Here is a 19,130-nt window from a genome sequence, read left to right on the forward strand (position 1 = left end):
TGTATTCACTCTGCATTCACGAACCGTAAGCTGGCCGGTTTGCCAGGCTCCGCACAAAAGCTTAAAGGATCCCTAAACAGTTCTGGTCGTTTTGAGCTGACAAGCGCAGTGCATATAACGCAATCTCGCGATCGTGTCTGCAAAGTATCACACCGCTACTCACCGTGAGAAGAGCTGAAATTTCACATCAAATGTCGTGCACCCGTCTCCTCGCGGCCGCCGCGCTCCCAGCCGGAGTGTCGACGTCAGTCGCACAAGTGTGCCTACGTAGATGCAGTGCTGCGACGTCACTCAGAGTGGCACATGACTTCGAGAATTCTTCAAAGCAAGATCAGTTATTTGTTTGATATGCTGCTTCAGTAGGCGATTTGAAGTTTAGATAAATAATGAAATCTTCCAAGTGAATGTCTGCGAGCATTTGTTTTACTCCGTGTCGTAGCAGAAGGGATGACGTACTTCCGTTTCGCCTATTTGTTCTCGCGCCGTGCAGCCATGCGCGAAGAAAACGAAGCTACATGCCATTTTCTGCTTGGTTCCAGTTCGCGACCGTACTTTTTGCTCCGCTTCCGTCTGCCCCAGCGCTCGTGACTGTGGCACTGACTTGTACCGCTATACTCCGTTTCAGACATCAGGTGCAACGCTATGGAAGCTACGCAAGTAGTTCGGCCACAATAATTTATCACTCCGCGCATTCTCTCAATGCTTCGCTACGCACAAACGACGTTTCCTCGCGCGAGCACACGTAAGGCTGCCGCGTCGGGCTGCAAATAAAAAATGCGGAAAGAAAAACTACAAAGAGCAAATTGATCTAAAACAACGCATTCGCAGCTGTATACCACAGTTGCTTTATTTCTAAGGATTAAAGTTTTCTTTCATTCAATACTGACGTTGTGTAAAGAACAGCATCGCAGAATCGCGATAAAAAAACGCCGAACTACTTACGAGTGCGAAGGCAGCCACTGAAGAAGTATCTCTAGCTTGCACAGCGTTGCACCTGATCTATGAAACGTAGTATAATCAGGTATTCTCGTGCAGAGTGCGCAAAATCGTGCACTGCGCCAATCGAGGCAAACGCAACAGCCCGCGCGCTAGACCGTCACTGGAAGTGCGCCACTCAGCAAAAGCACGAGAGAGAGAAAATAAATAACGGCGGCCGGGGGCCCGTGACCCATCCGTCACGCTATCCTGCGGCTACGGGAGGTCGCATGGAAGGAATTACACTTGCGGAGGCTATACGGGGGCGAGTGGAGAGAGTGGCTACGTTGGCGCTGACGCTCGCCTCCTGAAATCATAGGTATGCAGCACTTATAATTTTTCTATATTTGCTGCTAAAGAATTGATCTGAAAGTTAATGCGGTAGAACGCTCCTTGGAGGGCACGTAACGACTTCCAGCGTAGGGCCAGAATTGCTCCCCCATTCCTCTCCCATGTGTAGGGTAGCAAACCGGTTACGCTAAACTGGTTAACCACCCTACCTTTCCTTCTCCACTTTTTCCTTCCTTGCTTCCTTGCTACATGGCCTGGTATTTAATGCGTAAGCAGGCTGGCTTAAGCATTCTGTATTACGACCAACGTAAAATAAATAAACTTTTTCGTCTAATATATTTCCCATCCTCCCTTTCATTCTTCTCACCGGTTCGTGGCTCCACCCGATGACATCAGCGCCGCTCTCGGTGACGGTGCTGCCGCGCAGCCAGAAGGTGGACGTCGGCAAGTCGGCCACCTTCAACTGCTCGGTGAGCGGGTTCCCCGTGAACGGCGTCGAGTGGTACCGCAACCAGCGGCCGCTGCTGCGCGGAGTGAGCCACGCACCGTACAGCGTCACCGTGGTACCCGTGCGCCGCGAGGACCGCGGCGTGTACCAGTGCTACGCGTTCAACGACCAGTCCTCGGCCCAGGGCGCCGCGGAGCTCACGCTGGCCGGTGAGTTTCCGGCCGCGGGTTCCGCTAGGCCGACGATGTGACTTATTGGCGGGCGACTAAACGGAAAAGATAAGTTGAGCTGTGTTGATAACTTACCCGTTTACAATACCGAGAAAGCCACTTTTACTCTGCGAAGAGGTTTGGTAAACCAGATACGACGCAAAAACGAAAGACGGGTGGCGACGCCGCCGGGAAGTTCCCGCACCAGGTCGCCGTGACGTCACGGGTTTTGATGGCGCCTACTCGGGCCTGGTTAACTTGTTGTTGATGAAGATTGACAACAATGTGTTCTCTAAGAGAGCCAAAGACCAGAATTTAGCGAGCTTTAAGAACCCTTTACTGAGCCACAACGGCTGGAATGCGAAAAGATAATATAGAATCCGTGACGCCATACTGGTTTACCGGCACCGAGATTTCGGCGCGAAATTCAGGAAACGGATTATTGGCCTTCATTCTTCTCTAGTGATAATCAATCTCCTATCGGGAAATGAAATATTTTGAAGTATACTTTTGGGGCAGTCTGAACTGATTAGGTATTACTCATTAAAGTCCCTTTAAAGTGCAAATTGCAGACCTTGCGCGGGCAACTATAGGTGCCCTTTCATAGAGACGAAATGATTTGCTCTATTGCTAGCATGGGCTCAATTTAGCTCAAAGCTTTGCATTGCTTTTTGTCATTTATTTTTTCCCATTTCTTCGGTAGATTGGCTTAACTGGCGAGATCTAGCAACGTCAATCTTCACTATTATATTTCTTACCCTTACAGGCCAAGATCACGTCCTTTTCTCACCCTTACTTTTCTTTAATCGCCCTCCTCCTGGTCATAGGACTTTCTGCTCCGATTACTTCCCCAAGATAGGACATCATGTAGACTGTTATGCTCCAGGCGACAGAATTCTTTTCTTTTCAATATTTAACAGGTGGTGTCCAAATGCACGACTCATATGGTACGTGGAACCTTGTATATTTTCAATGCGGATCGTAAAGGCTACGCTTCTGCTGGTTTAATGCGGCGGAAGCGTTATTGGGAGGCAGTCATAGACGTCGAGTTTTGGACACTACCTGTTCTCTCTGTCTCTGTACGTGTCATGTGGTACCTATTCAGGTACACATTTTCTGTGAACTCTGCGAATGCGTTCCAACTGTTTCAAGTTATTTTTTTTTTATTTTCTCATGTTCCCAGAGGCAACATGATTTTGCCATTTCTTTACATTACAATAGATGAAAAGAATGCTCACGCACGATGCCGACTTCCAGTACAAACACATTGATTATTTAAGTGCTCGAAAAGTGTTCTCGTGAGCGTGAATGCAGCTCTCGAGGACACTCCGATTTCAATCAAGTTTATTGACTTATATATATATATAAAACAGTGCAACGTAAGTCCTGGCACGGTAGCGAAACAATCAAGCCATTCGAGCACTCATTCAGCAGTCGGCACATCAAGAAGTTCCATAAACGGTGCTGTCTATTGAGGCTTTTCATTATTTTCATTTTCACACTGCACTTCATAAATCCCATTACCTGAAGTTTCTTGTTACTCTTTCTAAAACAGTCCATTCATTCTTCTTCTTTTTTTTTCTTTTGCGAAAACATCAGCACTACCTGACTCAATCTACGCGAACAATGCTAAGTGAACAGCTGTGCGCACCCTGAAGTTGCCGAAAAGTAGTTGGCTATTGACCTTCCTTTTGATGCTGCACCCCTCGTTTCTTGTCGCATATTCTCTAAGCTGCCACTTGACACTGGTAGTTGAGACTACCAGTATACACTACACTCAGGAAACTTTTTTGACACAATAGACTAAACCAGTTTTGTAGGCCTACTGTGTGCTTCGTATAGCTAAATTTCTCAACACTCGCGTTCATCTGTATTTCCAACTTTAGTTTCTCACACCCACCCGTGGGCCGACGTCGCCTCGTGTGATGACTGTGGTAACGAGGAGAATCTCCAACACCTTCTCTGTGACTGTCCTCGCTATAATTTACAGAGGCGATCGCTCGCAATCGCGATAGCGCGCTTTGACCGAAGACCTCTAACAGAGGAACTTGTTTTAAAATGCCGCCATCACAAGCCAACGCAGCAGAGGGCGACGAGGGCACTGTTGCAGTTTTTAAAGGCAACAGAATTGGACAAGCGGCTGTAACCTGAACAGATGTTTATATTGCGGCAAGTGCTACTGTGCTGTGCGGTGACAGTATGCGGCGACAGTGACCGACTGTTATTGTATGTCTATGCTACTTTCTTTTTTATCTCTACTTTGTTATCGCTTCTACCTCTCCCTCCCCTTTCTCCCCAGCGTGGGGTAGCAAACCGGATCTTCCCGTCTGGTTAACCTCCCTGCCTTTCCCCTTTCCTCTGTCTCTCTCTCACACCCCTCCCGCTTCCCTCGGCTGCTACGCTCTCTCTTCCCGCGAACCTTCGATCGACGCATTTTGTTTTTGTTATCGTGCTTACGTTTCGCGACTGACTTGCACGCACGCACACCGATTTGCGGTCTCCTGCAGATGACCCGCCCATCCTGCGCGAGACCTTCTCGGAGCGCACCCTGTCGCCGGGCCCATCCATATCCCTCAAGTGCATCGCGGCCGGACGACCACTTCCCCAGGTCAGACTGACAGGGTTCTCGTTCAGCCTCTGTGACGGCACCGTCACCGGACGTCGGCGTGTATCGATCGACCAGTTTTGCTTGTCATTCGTGCTCCTCTTGACTGTGTACGAGCACGTGAACCTGTCGTTCGAAGCAGCCGCGCCGGTCGGCCGGCCGTGAATGGAAAAGAAACAGACTCCGTCTCGATGGAGTTTCTCTCCTGGTAATTTCCCGAAGGAAAACCATCTAGTTCTCGCTTAACGTCGCTAGAGTCAATATTTGCTTGGGACTGTAATGTTTGTAGCCTGCAGACGGCTGCTCGAGAGCGTTTTCTTGTCGGCCGATCCTTCAGCGGGACCAGGGAGTTCGCCGGGGCCAAACTTACCGCCGCTGCTAACGCTACAGACGGGCTTTAGCCACTTTTGCGTTTTGATGCTGTTCGAGCATAGTCTGTAACCATGAAAAAAGGTTCCAAAATTACCTTTTGTTGCTTTACGCGCCAAAACCACGATCTGATTATGAGGCATGCCGTAGTGGGGGACTCAGGAATAATTCTGACCACCTGAGGCTCCTTAACGTGAACCTAAACCGAAGTACACGAAAGTTTTCGCATTTCGCCCCTATGGAAATGCGCCCGCCGTGGCCGGTATTGTGTCCCGCGACCTCGTTCTTAGCGGCCTAACAGTAAGCAACCACGGCGGGTAACAAAAAGTTTCGTCGCATTTGTTAACTGGTTCGCGACTTACCAAACTAACCTTACTGGCACGTGCAGCATGTAATGTAATGGGGCTTCATGTGTCATTGGCGAACTAGTTCCCGATTTCAAAATGCTTCAAACTTTTGACCCGCCGTGGTTGCTCAGTGGCTATGGTGTTAGGCTGCTGAGCACGAGGTCGCGGGATCGAATCCCGGCCACGGCGGCCGCATTCCGATGGGGGCGAAATGCGAAAACACCCGTGTACTTAGATTTAGGTGCACGTTAAAGAACCCCAGGTGGTCTAAATTTCCGGAGTCCTCCACTACGGCGTGCCTCATAATCAGAAAGTGGTTTTGGCACGTAAAACCCCATAATTTTTTAATTTCAAACTTTTGGTCCTCTACAAAGTGGTCTGCGAAAGCGTGGTCACGTATTTAGTATCGACATCTATGACAATGACCGGGCCTCTAAGTGGGCAGGCAATTGGCACATGTTCATTACCGACTGGACTTTGTGTTAGTCGGCAAACCGCGAGAAAAAGACAAAGTATGGCTTCGCATTGAGTTTGTAGTCTTTACCTTTCGCACCTTGCTTAAGGGTGGCCCATTATAAATGTTCTGTTCATGGTGCCTGTTCTGTTATACATCTAAACCAGAAGAAAAAAATATACAACCACGCAAAAGAGGAAGATAAGGTAGTAATTGCTAGAGCCTCCAAAAATATTGACAGCACCAATTCCAAAGACCGCAACACATGGACGTGGAAAAGAACCGTAATGGACAGGGCATGCTTCTTGTAGCGATTTAGGCATGACTGAACTAACGAACGCGAGACGTCTACGAATTATGGCCATTTGCGTCTATATATATATATATATATATATATATATATATATATATATATATATATATATATATATATATATATATATATATATATATATATATATATATATATATGTGTGTGTGTGTGTGTGTGTGTGTGTGTGTGTGTGTGTGTGTGTGTGTGTGTGTGTGTGTGTGTGTGTGTGTGTACACGGGTTAAAAGGCTTCTGATGGTCCCTAAATGTCTGCGAGTCTCTCGCTGCCAAATGTTCTCGACAATGATTTCCAAATTACTGCTTTAGATCATCTTGCCTCGTTTTTGTTCGCTAAATTTTACAAACAGAGATTTACAACCTGTTCTACGAATGAGCTTACAGTGATTAATGTACTGCTTAACTAATGCGACATTTTCGGTACACAACGTTTCGCTTGAAACATATTTTGGAGATGTTTCACATTTCGCGTTTCCATAGTTGGCTAATGATGTTTCTCGTTGCACCAAGTGGCCATGTAAACTTTCGACGGCACAAAGTAATTAACAGTGTCTGCACTTCCCAACCCGAAATTCGAGTGATGTTATCTGCAAGGCTTTTTTAATGACTCTCTATCTGGAAATCCTGTGCGACGAGTTCAAATAGCAAAGAAAACAGATGCCAGAAGCTACAAAATATGATAAGGAGAAAATGTTTCTTTATGTATTGTTAATGTTAGCTATTTGTCATTTGATGATCACTTACTACCGGAACGTTCTTCTTTACAAAACAGAAAAAAGATTAGTTTTTGTTTGCATGCTAGTTAAACAGCCGATTGTCTGGTTAGAAAGTTGCACTCAGTCGTAATAGTCACCGGGAAGTAGGGTCATGTGAATAATAATTTTCGCGACCAAATCAAAAACGAATGGAATATCGAATAGTTTTGGAATATTGTAGAACCATTTTCACAATTAACATATAATAATGTTCACATCCTATTTTTCATAAAGTTAGCAAGTATCTGTGGAGAAATCGCAAGTTATTAACTTTTCACTATTAAAAACCACGCACGGAGCATTGGGAACAATAATCAGTTCGTTCACGCGCACAAGTCTCTTCGGAGAATCCAAGTGTTCAGTGTACAGCCGATGAAGCCTAGCTCCCTGAGCGACTCTAACTCCAATTTTATATTAGATGGCGCACGGCTGACGTTTTCAAGTATTCGAAAGCTATTCGAAATATATTCGCATTTACTAATAGTGACTATTCCATACGAAGACCGAATCATATAGTGCACTATTTGTTTTTCGAAAATTTTGAATGTTCGCACACCCCCACCACGCAGTCACCTGCAGTTCACGAGGATATCCTCGTCAGCTAAACCCACCTTTTAACAGAATGCTCTTCGCGTATTTGTTGTGGTTGCTGTAACTGAGCTACCGAAGAGCTTTCCGAAGACGTATACGCGGCAAGAGAAGCTCGCAGATTTTTGTGCCGTTGCAAAGGAGATGACTTCTGGGGAGCTTATGGCTGCATTGTCTAGCCGCTGAGTCTGCCCGCTAGGCTTCACAGCTTACCACAAACCTATATATATGCAAACGAGAAGCTACGTTGGCAGTGTGTTTAGGCTTAGTACGGAAGCCAGTCTCAAATGCTATCAACCTGGCCCCAGTACAGAAAGCTGCAATTCCATGGGTTAAAGGCTCGCGTAGAGGGTAGTTCACGAGAGAAAAGAAAGATGGCAGCAGTGCAGTTGACCCTTTCGCTTTCTGTTCTTCCGAAAAGGAATAGGGCTGTAATGGTGTAATCACGCGTTCGTTGTCTGTGATTTGGCTGGCTAATCAGGATAGATTTTCCTTATCACTCACTTAATATAGAGGTATTTAGTTTTTCTAGACCGAGAAGGCATAAACAATTTTTCAGAAGGTCCTTGCTCCAGACGGACGGTAAACAAGGCAGCCAGGGTTGCCTTCACTGATGGCACGAAACGCATGCAGTGCACGCTTGTTACAGACGTGTCACCTCGAGCGACAAACACATCCACCAGGGTAGTCCTTCCCTCCCATTTTCTGGTAAACACAGCCACCTTCCGGTGCAATAGTCACATGAGAGTCATCTAAAGGAACATAAAAAAAGAAGGAGAAAGGGTGCACGAAAACGTTACGTGCAATTTTCAATTCACTAACCTTCGTGACGTGTCTCCTGACGACCGCATGACGCCGCACGACTCGCGCGTGCAGGTCACGTGGTCCCTGGACGGGCTGCCCGTTCCCGAGAATGTCCGCTTCCGCATGGGCGACTACGTGACGAGCGAGGGCCACGTGGTGAGCTTCGTGAACATCTCAGGCGTGCGGGCCGAGGACGGCGGCCTCTACCGCTGCAGCGCGGGAAACGACGTGGGCGTCTCCGAGCACGCGGCTCGCCTCAACGTGCACGGGCCCCCGTTCGTGCGTCGTATGGGCAACATGTCCGTGGTCGCCGGGGAGACGATGCGGCTAACCTGCCCCGTCGGAGGGTACCCCATCGACGCCATCACCTGGGACAGAGGTAAACGCCGTTTAACCGTGTATTTATTTCTCTCTGTATGCATTAGAGAAATTGAAGAATTTTAGCTTATCTGTACAATTTTAGCTTATGCTTAAAAAATACCGGCTTACCGGAAACGTGGATGTGAGTAACAACACTTGTACTGACTTCTTCTGACACTTTGTTTATCCACAGCATGTTAGTGGCGTTTTTGCTTACGTGTGGATGTTCTCGTCAAGGGAAACTTAGAAAAAAAATCGTGTTGAAGATTGTGTCGCTGCCGACGCTTAACACAAGCAGCCAAGTGGAATACGATTCCTTACGGCAATGATATAGCTTTTTGTTTTCTCTGGTCAAACTTTGTGCCAAAAGGGGGCCCCACCAACGTGGCATCTGATATCTAAATCTAAGTGAACCCGGTATCCTGTAAAGGTTAGTACTTATTCTGCCAGAGAGAGATGCAAATGAAAGAAAGGCAGGGAGGTTAACCAGACTTAAAACGTCCGGTTTGCTACCCTGCACTAGGGGAAGGGAAAGGGGAAATAAAGACGGAAAGAAGAGCGTGACAAAAATGAAAGCATGAGAAAAAAAATATGAGAAGGGACGAAATCGGGTCATTAGAGTCTTTCTAATAGGCCACTGTCACGTAGAAAAGTCAACAGAGCCTTGACCGACTTTTGCTGCGACGACAGTTCACGTCGGCATTCCAAAACTGAATGTTCTGAAAGTGGCCTGTCGTCAAGGCGCGCCAACGCGGTCGCTAGTGACAGCCGGTGCGCGCTGTATCGAGGACAGTGGCAAAGCACGTGGTCGATAGTCTCTTCGCCGCCGCAGTGTCTGCAAGCCGCGCTGTCATCCATACCGACTCGGAAGGCGAAGGATCTTGTATAGGCGACACCAAGCCACAGTCGGCAAAGTACTGATGTTTCGAGTCGAGAGAGTCCAGGCGGGGGTCGAAGTCGAAGGGATGGGTCCAGTCGGTGTAGACGTGTATGCTTTAAGCTGGGTGTGTTCCATAAAGTTTTGATGGCTTCATTTGCAAGCACACGAATTTTCGTTGCAGCATCTGTTCTTGAGAATGGAATGGAGTCTTGTAAGCCCTCCTCGTGTGCAGATCGTGCTGCTGCGTCGGCAAGTTCATTGCCCATTATGCCACAGTGGCTTGGAATCCACTGCAACGTGATGTCGTGTCCTTGCTCGACGAGGTGGTGAAGCAGCAGTCTGATTTCCATAACTAGTTGTTCGTGGGGTCCTCGGCGTAGGGCAGAAACCAAACAATGAAGAGCAGCCTTGGAGTCAGTGAACACGCTCCATTTCCTGGGTAGTTCTTCAGAAATTACACGAAGTGCACAACGAATAGCAGCAAGCTCCGCGGCAGTCGATGTAGTCTGGTGAGATAGTCGAATCTTAATTGTGGAAGGTTTTGCAGGAAAGATCACCGATCCTGCAGACCCATTCACCGTGGTTGAAGCGTCAGTATAAAGATGATGATGCTCGTTGTAAGTCTCATACAGCAAGAGCAGTGAAAGCTGCTTGAGTGCTGGAGACGAGAGTTGGGCCTTTGTTCGTATTCCTGGTACCATTAGTCGAACATTTGCTCGAGCCAAGCACCATGGTGGAAACGGAACTTTCGCTGGAGCTGTATAACCTGATGGAAGGTATGCACGATAAGGCAGGACTGTTTCGCAAAAGGAAGCACGTGGTCGATCCTCTGGCAGTGAGGCTAGATGATGGGCAGGGGCTCGAGCAAGGTGTCTTACGTGTGCTCTGAGCGCTTCCATGACTATATGGGTCTTGGCTGGGAAATCGTGTGCAATGACAATTGTTTCAGCCGTTGACGAACACCGCGGCAATCCAAGACACACTCTAAGTGCCTGGGCCTGGACGCTTTCGAGTGTGCGGATATTACTTCTGCAGGTGTTGGTCAGCACAGGCAAGCTGTATCGCAAGTACCCAAGAAAGAGCGTCCTGTACAGCTGCATCATTGCATGTACTGAAGTACCCCAGACATTTCCTCCAAGAAACTTAAAGACATTAGAGATATCTGTCAGGCGCTTCTTTAGGTAGGCCACATGAGGACTCCAGCAGAGGTCACGATCAATTATTACGCCTAAGAATCGGTGCGTCCTGACATAAGGTATGCTTTGACCGTCGATAGAGACATCGTATGATCTCATTGGCTTTCGGCTAAACGCGACCAATGCGCATTTTTCTGGCGAGATCTTGAGGCCTTGTTCATTTAAGTATGCCGATGTTGACGTTGCAGCTTTTTGAAGCCTGGCGCGTACTTGCGGCCGTGTCACACCAGATGCCCAGACGCAGATGTCATCGGCATACATTGATATTTTAACTGTGCTCGGAAGTTCTGCCAGCATGCGTATTGCAGTTTACGGAATACAGTATCGCTTAGGGCGTGGACGACAGTAGCAGCGTTGGCAGCGGCATCTTCTAGCGGTTCGTTCACTCACAAAGTGTCAGAAAGTTATTTATTTACATGAAATAATGTGTCTTTGTAAAGAAAAATATTCAAAGGCCATTACACATTACAGTTATGGTGTTGCCGAGGCCTTTAGACAAGCAACTCAGTAGCACATATTACACCACTGCAATAAATTGCAGAATCAACCTCAGTTGACATCTACATAATGTGAAGATGTCGCAACGTATGTGTTGTTCGTTGTTGTTGTCGTACCCATTGACCCAAGTAGGCTTCACAGGGGTATATTGAAAAGCGGCACATACTTAGTATGTGCCGCTAGGGTGTGTGAACACAGCCCCTAGGGTGTGTTCCACATGGGTGACTGGGCATATGTGTCGTTGGATGTGTACCACTGGTATATGTCCCTCTTTCATGATCCATCCCAAAAGCACACATCCAGTATCACCAGCTTAGAAGGCACTGTCTTCGCGATTGACCTATGAAAACGGCCATATACTTGCTAAAAAACTGGATTGATTAAGGAAAGAATGATTCGGAATAATAGTATTTCACGCTTTCATTATACCCAACGTCACCAGATCGTACCACCATTGACGTTGCTCACGTCTTACACAACCGCTATTCCGGTGTTCGGTAAATGGCAAATATTTTTATTTTCTTTTATGAGAACAGCGTGAAACGTTAAAAAAAATGCTGATGACGCTTCTTAGTTGATCAAACAGCAATAAAATGTCGCTACCAGATCTATTGCTCACATCCAAGTCACCGGTATTTCTGTATTCCGTAAACTTCAATAGGTTAATGTCCGAAATATGGTTGCCGTGACGTGTTCTGGTTCCAGCAATTATTTCCCGCTTTCGCAGTAATAAAAAAGATTTCCTTTGCGATCGGTGTTCAATACTCTGAAGAAACCTTGCTTCGGGGGTGTGATTTGTACAACAGCTACACATAAATGGACAGGCTAACGCTCTTTATCCGGGCGTGCTATTCTGACCATTTCTTTCGCAAGCTAATTCCCCCATGTTCACTCTTTTGGGCAAGTCAAAGATGATAGGGATATTATTTAGGCTAATGAAAGAAGCCGACGTCATACAAATGGTCAATACTGCGACCACAATAGCACCCCTGAAGCACTTTATGGTGTCACCGGTTGTCTATAAAACACTGATGGCAGGTGGCTGTGGTCCCTGCTTTCAACCATCTGTATTGTTCCGAATCATTTCAGCTGCACAATGTTTGTCTGAGAAAGTTCCTTAGTGAGACCTAGCCGTGGTTCATCATTGCACATTTTTCAGGCGACCACAAAACATTTAAAACGCTGCTTAAGTAGCGAAAATCAGTATAATCAAGGCAACTGTTGAAAAGGCGCACGCTAGACATTTCACGAGCAATCGTCTAGGACTCGCCAACATCGAGAAACGCTGTTTCACGAAGATGACTTTTTCTGAAGCTATAATCATGGAAGAAGTGACTTAAATGCACATTAGGCGAACAGTAAATTGAGTTGTATTCGTAAATCACCCTTTTGCAATGCCAAAAAAGCTGTTCTTTTTGTGAAGAAGTGGGTAGGTAAGCTGCGAAAGACGGAAAAAGCAAAAGACGGGTGACGACGTCGCCTTGTAGTTCCTGCACCGGCTCCACTTGGCGTCGTGGATTTTAGCACAATTTGGTCGGGTCAAATTCATTTTTCTATGTAAAGCTGGACTGCATTATTATCTGAATAAAGCTGAAAGACATAACTAGCCAAGTTCCAAGATAATTCACTGAACCACTACAATCCAAGATACCTTGGAAAAGAGATACCTTGAAATCCGCGATGTCATCCTGACGAGCCGACACTGAGGCTTCTGCACAAATTTCAAGAAATGGTACTTTGAGCTTCGTTTCATCTTCTAGTGATTAACCTGTTTCCGCGCAAGTGATGAAAATACAACTTTTAAAGATTGCTTTATCAGTCTAAACTGATCTAGTGTTTGTATTTAGTATCCTTCTAATCTTGTTAATATTACGCTAGCAGACCCTGCTTAGCGATAAAATTACCATTGCCCTCCAAGAAACAGCCAACAAGCGCTTCAGTTCATCGTTATACGCTAGTTGAACCACCCGAGAGCATGTTTATTTAATATGTGGGCCCGTATTCACGCAAGAACCCTTACGATAGAGCTGTTAGAAATAACTGGTGGCGGCCAATCGTAATGTTGGATCTTTTACTAGAAGAGGGCGGGCGGTCAATGGCAAACCACCCTTAGTTACAAAAAGCTTTGTGAACTTGCCTTGCTGTTGTTTGGGAAAAGTCACCGAGCACCTAGGCACGTGTCAGGGCCAGCTTCGTGCTCCTTGTTGACAGGACAACCAAAGCCGTCCTCATCGGCTCTAAGCTTAGCTCGATGGAGGTTTGCAGGAGTTTTCGTGCTTTCTTTTTGCTTACATTGCCGCCATTATTTCCCGTTTCTTAAGATCTCATTCTATGCCTTCAGGCGAAATTTGTTCGGGCTTTCCAAGGACAAACGAGGGCTGCGTTAAATGCATCAACGTTGTGTCGTCCTCTACCCTTCTCCCTCTCTCGACTTCCTTTCATGCTCCACTGCTGCTGCAGGCAACTACAGCTTTCCCAGGCAATATCGTGCGAGGCTAATGGCCTGGCTGCCTTTCGCGCCAGCTACTTCCTTTATTGTTGCTATTCATTGTTGTTATTATTATTTCGCGTCCACGACGCCCTTCACTGCTCTTTCGGCTGCGCGCGAAATGCCCGAGGTGTACTGTATCACCCACTTCCAGGTGACGTGCGAGCTGAATGTTCGCGCCGCGAAAAAAAGGAACGACGCGCCTAGTGCGCGTTATCTTGCGGCGCGCAGGCTTTTCAAGAGCGCACGACACCACCGCTTCACCGCGAACTACTTTCTGTGCCGTTGTTTCGTTTCTTTTATTTTCTCTCCCTCTGTTTTTCTTTCTATGTTCCCTCCCTTCTTCCTTTACTTTATCGCCTTTCTGCTGAAATGTGGAACGCTACATGCTCCTTAATTGCCTCCGTTGCTCTAGAGTGGGGGCCTCTCACGCGAGCATACACTGGCAGGAGAAGTTGTTTTCCCGCACTCAAACCTTGGCCGATTGGGTAGTCGTACAGTTGCCACTATTTATTTTACTTTGTACTCTGACACGCCGTAAGCCCACATTTTAACAAAGTCATCGATATGAGAAACGGCTTCGTTATGAGCTATACTTTGTTGAATACTGAGAGGCTATATATATATATATTATATGACACGTACTATCGGGGTAATCTTATAGAGAGCATCAAACTCTCTCTATTAGGCTACTTTATTATCTTCTTTGTTGAGCTATACCTCATGCCTCGACTACCCTTCTGACGCCACAAGGCAAACTTTTCCGTGACAATGTGTCGAGCTTCTTCTTTAGCTGCGAGGAAAGCATCGAGCCCCTGCTGTGTACCTACTCTCGATACGACGTCCAAGCCTCTCCCTCTCTCTCTTCCGACAATTTTAATCCGGCGGAATCAAGACCACTTTCCAAATCAACGGTATACTTGGACCGGGCACACGTTCATCGCTGTCGCAAAAAACATATCCGCCTACTAGTGCAGATATTGAATTGCACCGGCACGAGCGGCTGCTTATAGTGCTCGTGTGCACCCACACACGCGTATAAATTGCCCTGTCTCTGTGTTTGCCGCTTTCTATTTTCCTTACCCCCTGTTCAGGGTAGCAAACCTGAGGCTCCCTGCCTGCCCTCTCTTTGCTTTCGTTCTATCTCCTTAAAGGTAAATCTTCACCATTAACAATGTGTGTCGTACCTCGCAGAAGGCCTCCGGCTACCATACAACCACCGCCAGAAGACCTTTGCTAACGGCACCCTAGTCGTTCAAGACGTGGAGCGAGCCACGGACGAAGGCCTCTACTCCTGCACGGCTCGCAATAAGGACGGCCTGACGGCGCACAACACCGTGTACATCAAAGTGCTGGGTAAGCAGCTCTCACTCGTGACTGCCACTGCCCCTTCCTTTCGTGGTCGCCCTGCGTAAGCCCAGTCGAGGCAAGCGTTCCATGCATTAAGCAGTTTTCTTCTTACACAAGGTAACCGTTATCACGGTCATCGTCCTCTGCCACTTAGCGAGTGCGTTCACTATTTTTTTTTCTTCTGTTAGTCGCTCGCGCTTCATTATGCATGGTGTTGCAAACTGGCGTGTTGTGTTTTCTTTTTCCTTTCTTCGTTTAGCGGTATTAAAGAGTAGGAAGGGCACTCAGCAGAATGAAATTACTTTGGACCTTCTATTATTAAACCTCGTTAAGAGAAGTTGTAATTTTATTAATCACGAAAGGCCTGCTCTCACTTCTCTGAATGTATACGCGAAGGGCAGAGATGCGTTTTTCACGCGATATAACGAGATATTCCAGTTTAGCGATTAGAATTAGTTCATCCCTTCTTTCCCTTGGTGTTTTCTTATCTTATTTTTCTTTGGTTACACGCGCAATTGGCGCAGGCATTAGCCACCACGCGTACACGCGATCGGTGTTCATTCACCGTCAGACCCGTGCTGGAAGCCGCTGTCTCAAAGCAAGACACGCGAGCGCGGTGCAGTAAGCGTATAGATGTATAGGCCCAGCACATCATTTCGTGGAAAGGCCGCGCACCGAGGCTGATCCTTTCAGAAACGCGGCGGCGAGAAACGCAGGAAAGGTTAACGTACGTGGGCCACAGACCCAATTAACCAGGCCGTTGCCGAGCTCCGCGTACGAGCTATACATCCCCGCGATCTGCGGCGGGTCCCGGAGCTGCGCAGTTTGGCGCCGTTCGGGGCCTCCCCATTCATTTCCGATCTCGCCACCGGTGGGAAAGCGAGCCGACCCCTGCACACACACACATACGCACGCACAGTCTCCCGAATCGGGTCCGGAAGGAGGTTGCGCCACGCCGGTTCGACGCCCGGCAACCCCTCGCCCAACTCCTCCTTTCCCCCCAGGTTGCGAGATCCTCGCCCAGAAAGTCCACGGCGGCAGCACGCGGCGCGCTATTCCAGCGCGTTCATTACTGCGCTCAAACCAACACCGCCGGCGCCGCCGGACCACCGCCTGAGGCAGTGGCGGCGATCAGCCGCTCAGATAAGTCATCGATTAGGGTAAATAACATCCCCTCCTTTCCCGTTTTCTCCCGCCGCTATTCCCCAAAAGCTCGGCTCGCTTGCCTCACTTCCTCTTCGGCCTGCGGCCGATTGCTAAACAGCGCACGAACTGCGCTGCCACCGTTCCGGAGGAAAAAGGCGCCATTATGCCGCCTGCTGCAACGAAAAGATCCCACGTCGTGAATGTGCGAGCCTACGGCATGGTGGCGTCTGCAGTATACATACAAATCCGACGCTAACCTACGCCCCCCCTTTCCCTTTACCGTCACTACACACGTGCCTTCGGTGGCCCGTATATAGAGCAGTAGAGTTCGCAACATGCAATATTCACAAGACATGCGCTTCGGTGCCAAAATAAGAAAATTAAGAAAGGAACAATAGAGGAGTGGTCGCCACGGGCTCGCGTGGCCTTCTTCGGACACATAACGCGACTCTTCCTAAGTCTCCCGGGACACCCGGAGGGAGCTTTGCAAGCGCCTTTAGTTTGGCCGGTTTTGGGAGGATGAGGGGGGGGGGGGGGGGAAGGCAGGTGGAGGGATAGTTCTGAAATTTATGCGGGCGTGCCTCGAAGCCTTAGCGGTCTGCTACCACCTCCACATGACCCCTACAACCCGTTCCCCCCTTCCTCTATGCTTGTTATCTTTCACAGCACGTATGCAATGCTGGAACCGTGGCTGACCTCTGGTTTCGCTGGCGTCGCTAACTATAGCGTCCCACAGGCGTTCGCTCTTCTCCAAGGTGACAACGAAAAGGCAATGCTGTTTTAAGTCGGACTCCTCCGCACCTCAATGTAAAATAGGTACAAATGTAGGAGCGTTGTAAAATGTAACATTCGGTAAATTGTTTGTAAACTGTATAATAAATTTATGCTCACTAGTTAGACTAAATTAAAGTGGCGCGACAACGTGGGAAATGAGCACAGTTTAGCGGAAAATTAATAAAGTGCGTCAGTTTGCGCTCAGCCGTGCGTGATATCTCGTTTGTTTTGACCATGCTTTCAGTTAAATTGGGTGTTTAAGCTGACGCTATTTCAGCTAATGCGCAGATAACATCGTGATAACTTTTTGGTGCTCCTTTGATGTATATATCCAGTCATAACTTCCTTTGTATAGTAAATAGGATGAGGAGGAGGAGAAACATTCATTAAAAAAATAAAAGACAAGCAGGTGGTTATGATCCATTGCGGAAAACATCGAAGGTTTGTTACTTGAGAAGTTGAAGAGTACGGAAATTTGAATATCATTTTTGTACGATTTTGTTCGCTAATAAACTACAGATGCGCTTTTATCAGCATTCGCTGCCCACCAAACGACCAAAGCTAACGACAAAACCACGTGCTTTCACCACGACTCAAAAAAAAAGAGAAAGAAGAAAGGATAATGACAATCTGAAATGAACACTGTGTTCTACCGGTAACGATGAATTTGCGGAGTCCATGTCTGATACGTTCTGAAGTAAGTATACGGGAAATAGGGCCATAGTTAGTTATTATTTGCGCAATGAATGAAAGGATCACTAACGACTCAGAAATAGTGTACCAGAGCGCAAACAAAACAAAAAGAAAAGGAAAAAAGAAAAGAAAGCTAACATCGCAAAGGAAAACTACCATTGAGGGAAGTCCTGATTGCTCCAAACTAGCTGGCGGTCTGGTCAGAGGCTCTTTCTGCTTTCTGGCTGTCAGCTTCAGCTTCCTTTTGCCAGGGAAATGAAACCACCCCGAAACGCCGTCCACTCCGGACGCATCGCACCGATACGGGCACCTGCACAGCGCGGGAACCGCAGGGTCATCATCGGGCGTTCGTTTCGCCTTATTTCAGAAGAGAGAGAAAGAAAATAAATAAAGAAGGAAAGGTCCGTGCGTCTCGTAATTTTGCAACGAACCCGGAGAGAGCGGAACGCAGAGCAAGCAAGTCACAGAAACGTAAGGTGGGGGAAAGAGAGAAAGAAAATTAATAAAGGAAGGAAGGATGCATAGAAGGAATCGAAAGTGAAACCAGAGAGACCTCGTTTCCATTTTAGCGGATCGCGCAGCCTCCCCCACCCCCTTCCCCGCCCCCACTTCCCGCCGCTTTCCATCTCCCGCAAGCCATCACGGTGGCGAAGGTATACAGCCGTATTCATCAGGCTTGCTGTTCGGCGCCTGCCGGTGTACGTATATTCGTTGTCAGCAACGAGCGAGCCCCCCTGGTCGTAGCCGAAGCCGTCGCGACAGAGCCCGGTGCGGCGCGAGCGCCGTGCGAAGAATGGCGTCTGGCTGGCTGCCGTTTCCGCTCCGTTTTGAACGCCTAACGTAGCGGCACGCGGTCGCGGAAGGAAACTCCCCCGTCCACTCCGTTCACTTCTGCGGCAGAAACAAGCGCAAAAAGAAAAAAAAACCTCCCTTCATTTTTTTTTTGTCTGTTGATTCACATTCGCAGAACACAAATGAACGTCGCTTTATCACTCTCGGAGCCGGACGTAATGTGATTCCTGTTTGCGTGCTTTCTTTCTTGCTCCCCTTTTCATTTTTCTCCGGTTACAAGTGCACTCTTTCTCTTCCCTCCCGCCCAGCCACGAGCGTTCGCCTTTTTGGAGCGCCCGTACTACAAATGACGCGCGATTTTCACTTTAGTCTTGCTTTTCAGTTGGCTGTAAGGGAAGCTCGAGCCAGATATTGCGACAATTCTGCGAGAACCGTAAATAGACTGACTCTGCATGTTTGCTTTCGAAAGAGGGAAAGGGAAAAAAACGAAGGGAGTTCCTGTTCAGCGGTGACGGGTGGCTCCTTTTTTGCTTGAAGTCGGAAGCAAAGCGTCGACGTATACCAGTGCATTCATATGCGAAGTACCGGCGGGACGCTCTAACGTCACCATTAGTTGTAATAGTCAACGTTTCGTTCTCCGCAGACCCTTGCGCCTGTAACGTGCAGGTATACTGCAAGTGCTGCGAACATATATGTGAAATATGAGACTTTTAACGGGACAAAAGTAGTCCTGCGGACAAACACAACATGAAGGTGGATTCCTAAAGGCATAAAGTTAC

At 47.7% G+C, this 19,130-nt stretch overlaps 1 protein-coding gene across 13 annotated transcripts in view; it reads left to right on the plus strand.

The window, feature by feature from the left end:
- LOC135921671 (cell adhesion molecule Dscam1-like) overlaps nt 1–19,130 on the plus strand; it is a 439,711-nt gene that overhangs the window by 379,947 nt on the left and 40,634 nt on the right. For 12 of the 13 annotated variants that reach the window (XM_070535316.1, XM_065455967.1, XM_070535317.1 and 9 more), the window contains 4 exons: nt 1,663–1,923; nt 4,431–4,531; nt 8,247–8,553; nt 14,791–14,952. In XM_070535316.1, coding sequence (XP_070391417.1) covers nt 1,663–1,923; nt 4,431–4,531; nt 8,247–8,553; nt 14,791–14,952 — 831 coding nt within the window. The remainder of the gene's footprint in view (nt 1–1,662; nt 1,924–4,430; nt 4,532–8,246; nt 8,554–14,790; nt 14,953–19,130) is intronic. The other variant, XM_070535327.1, reaches the window with a different exon arrangement.

This window comes from Dermacentor albipictus, chromosome 3 (genome assembly GCF_038994185.2).
Source record: "Dermacentor albipictus isolate Rhodes 1998 colony chromosome 3, USDA_Dalb.pri_finalv2, whole genome shotgun sequence".
NCBI lineage: Eukaryota > Metazoa > Arthropoda > Arachnida > Ixodida > Ixodidae > Dermacentor > Dermacentor albipictus.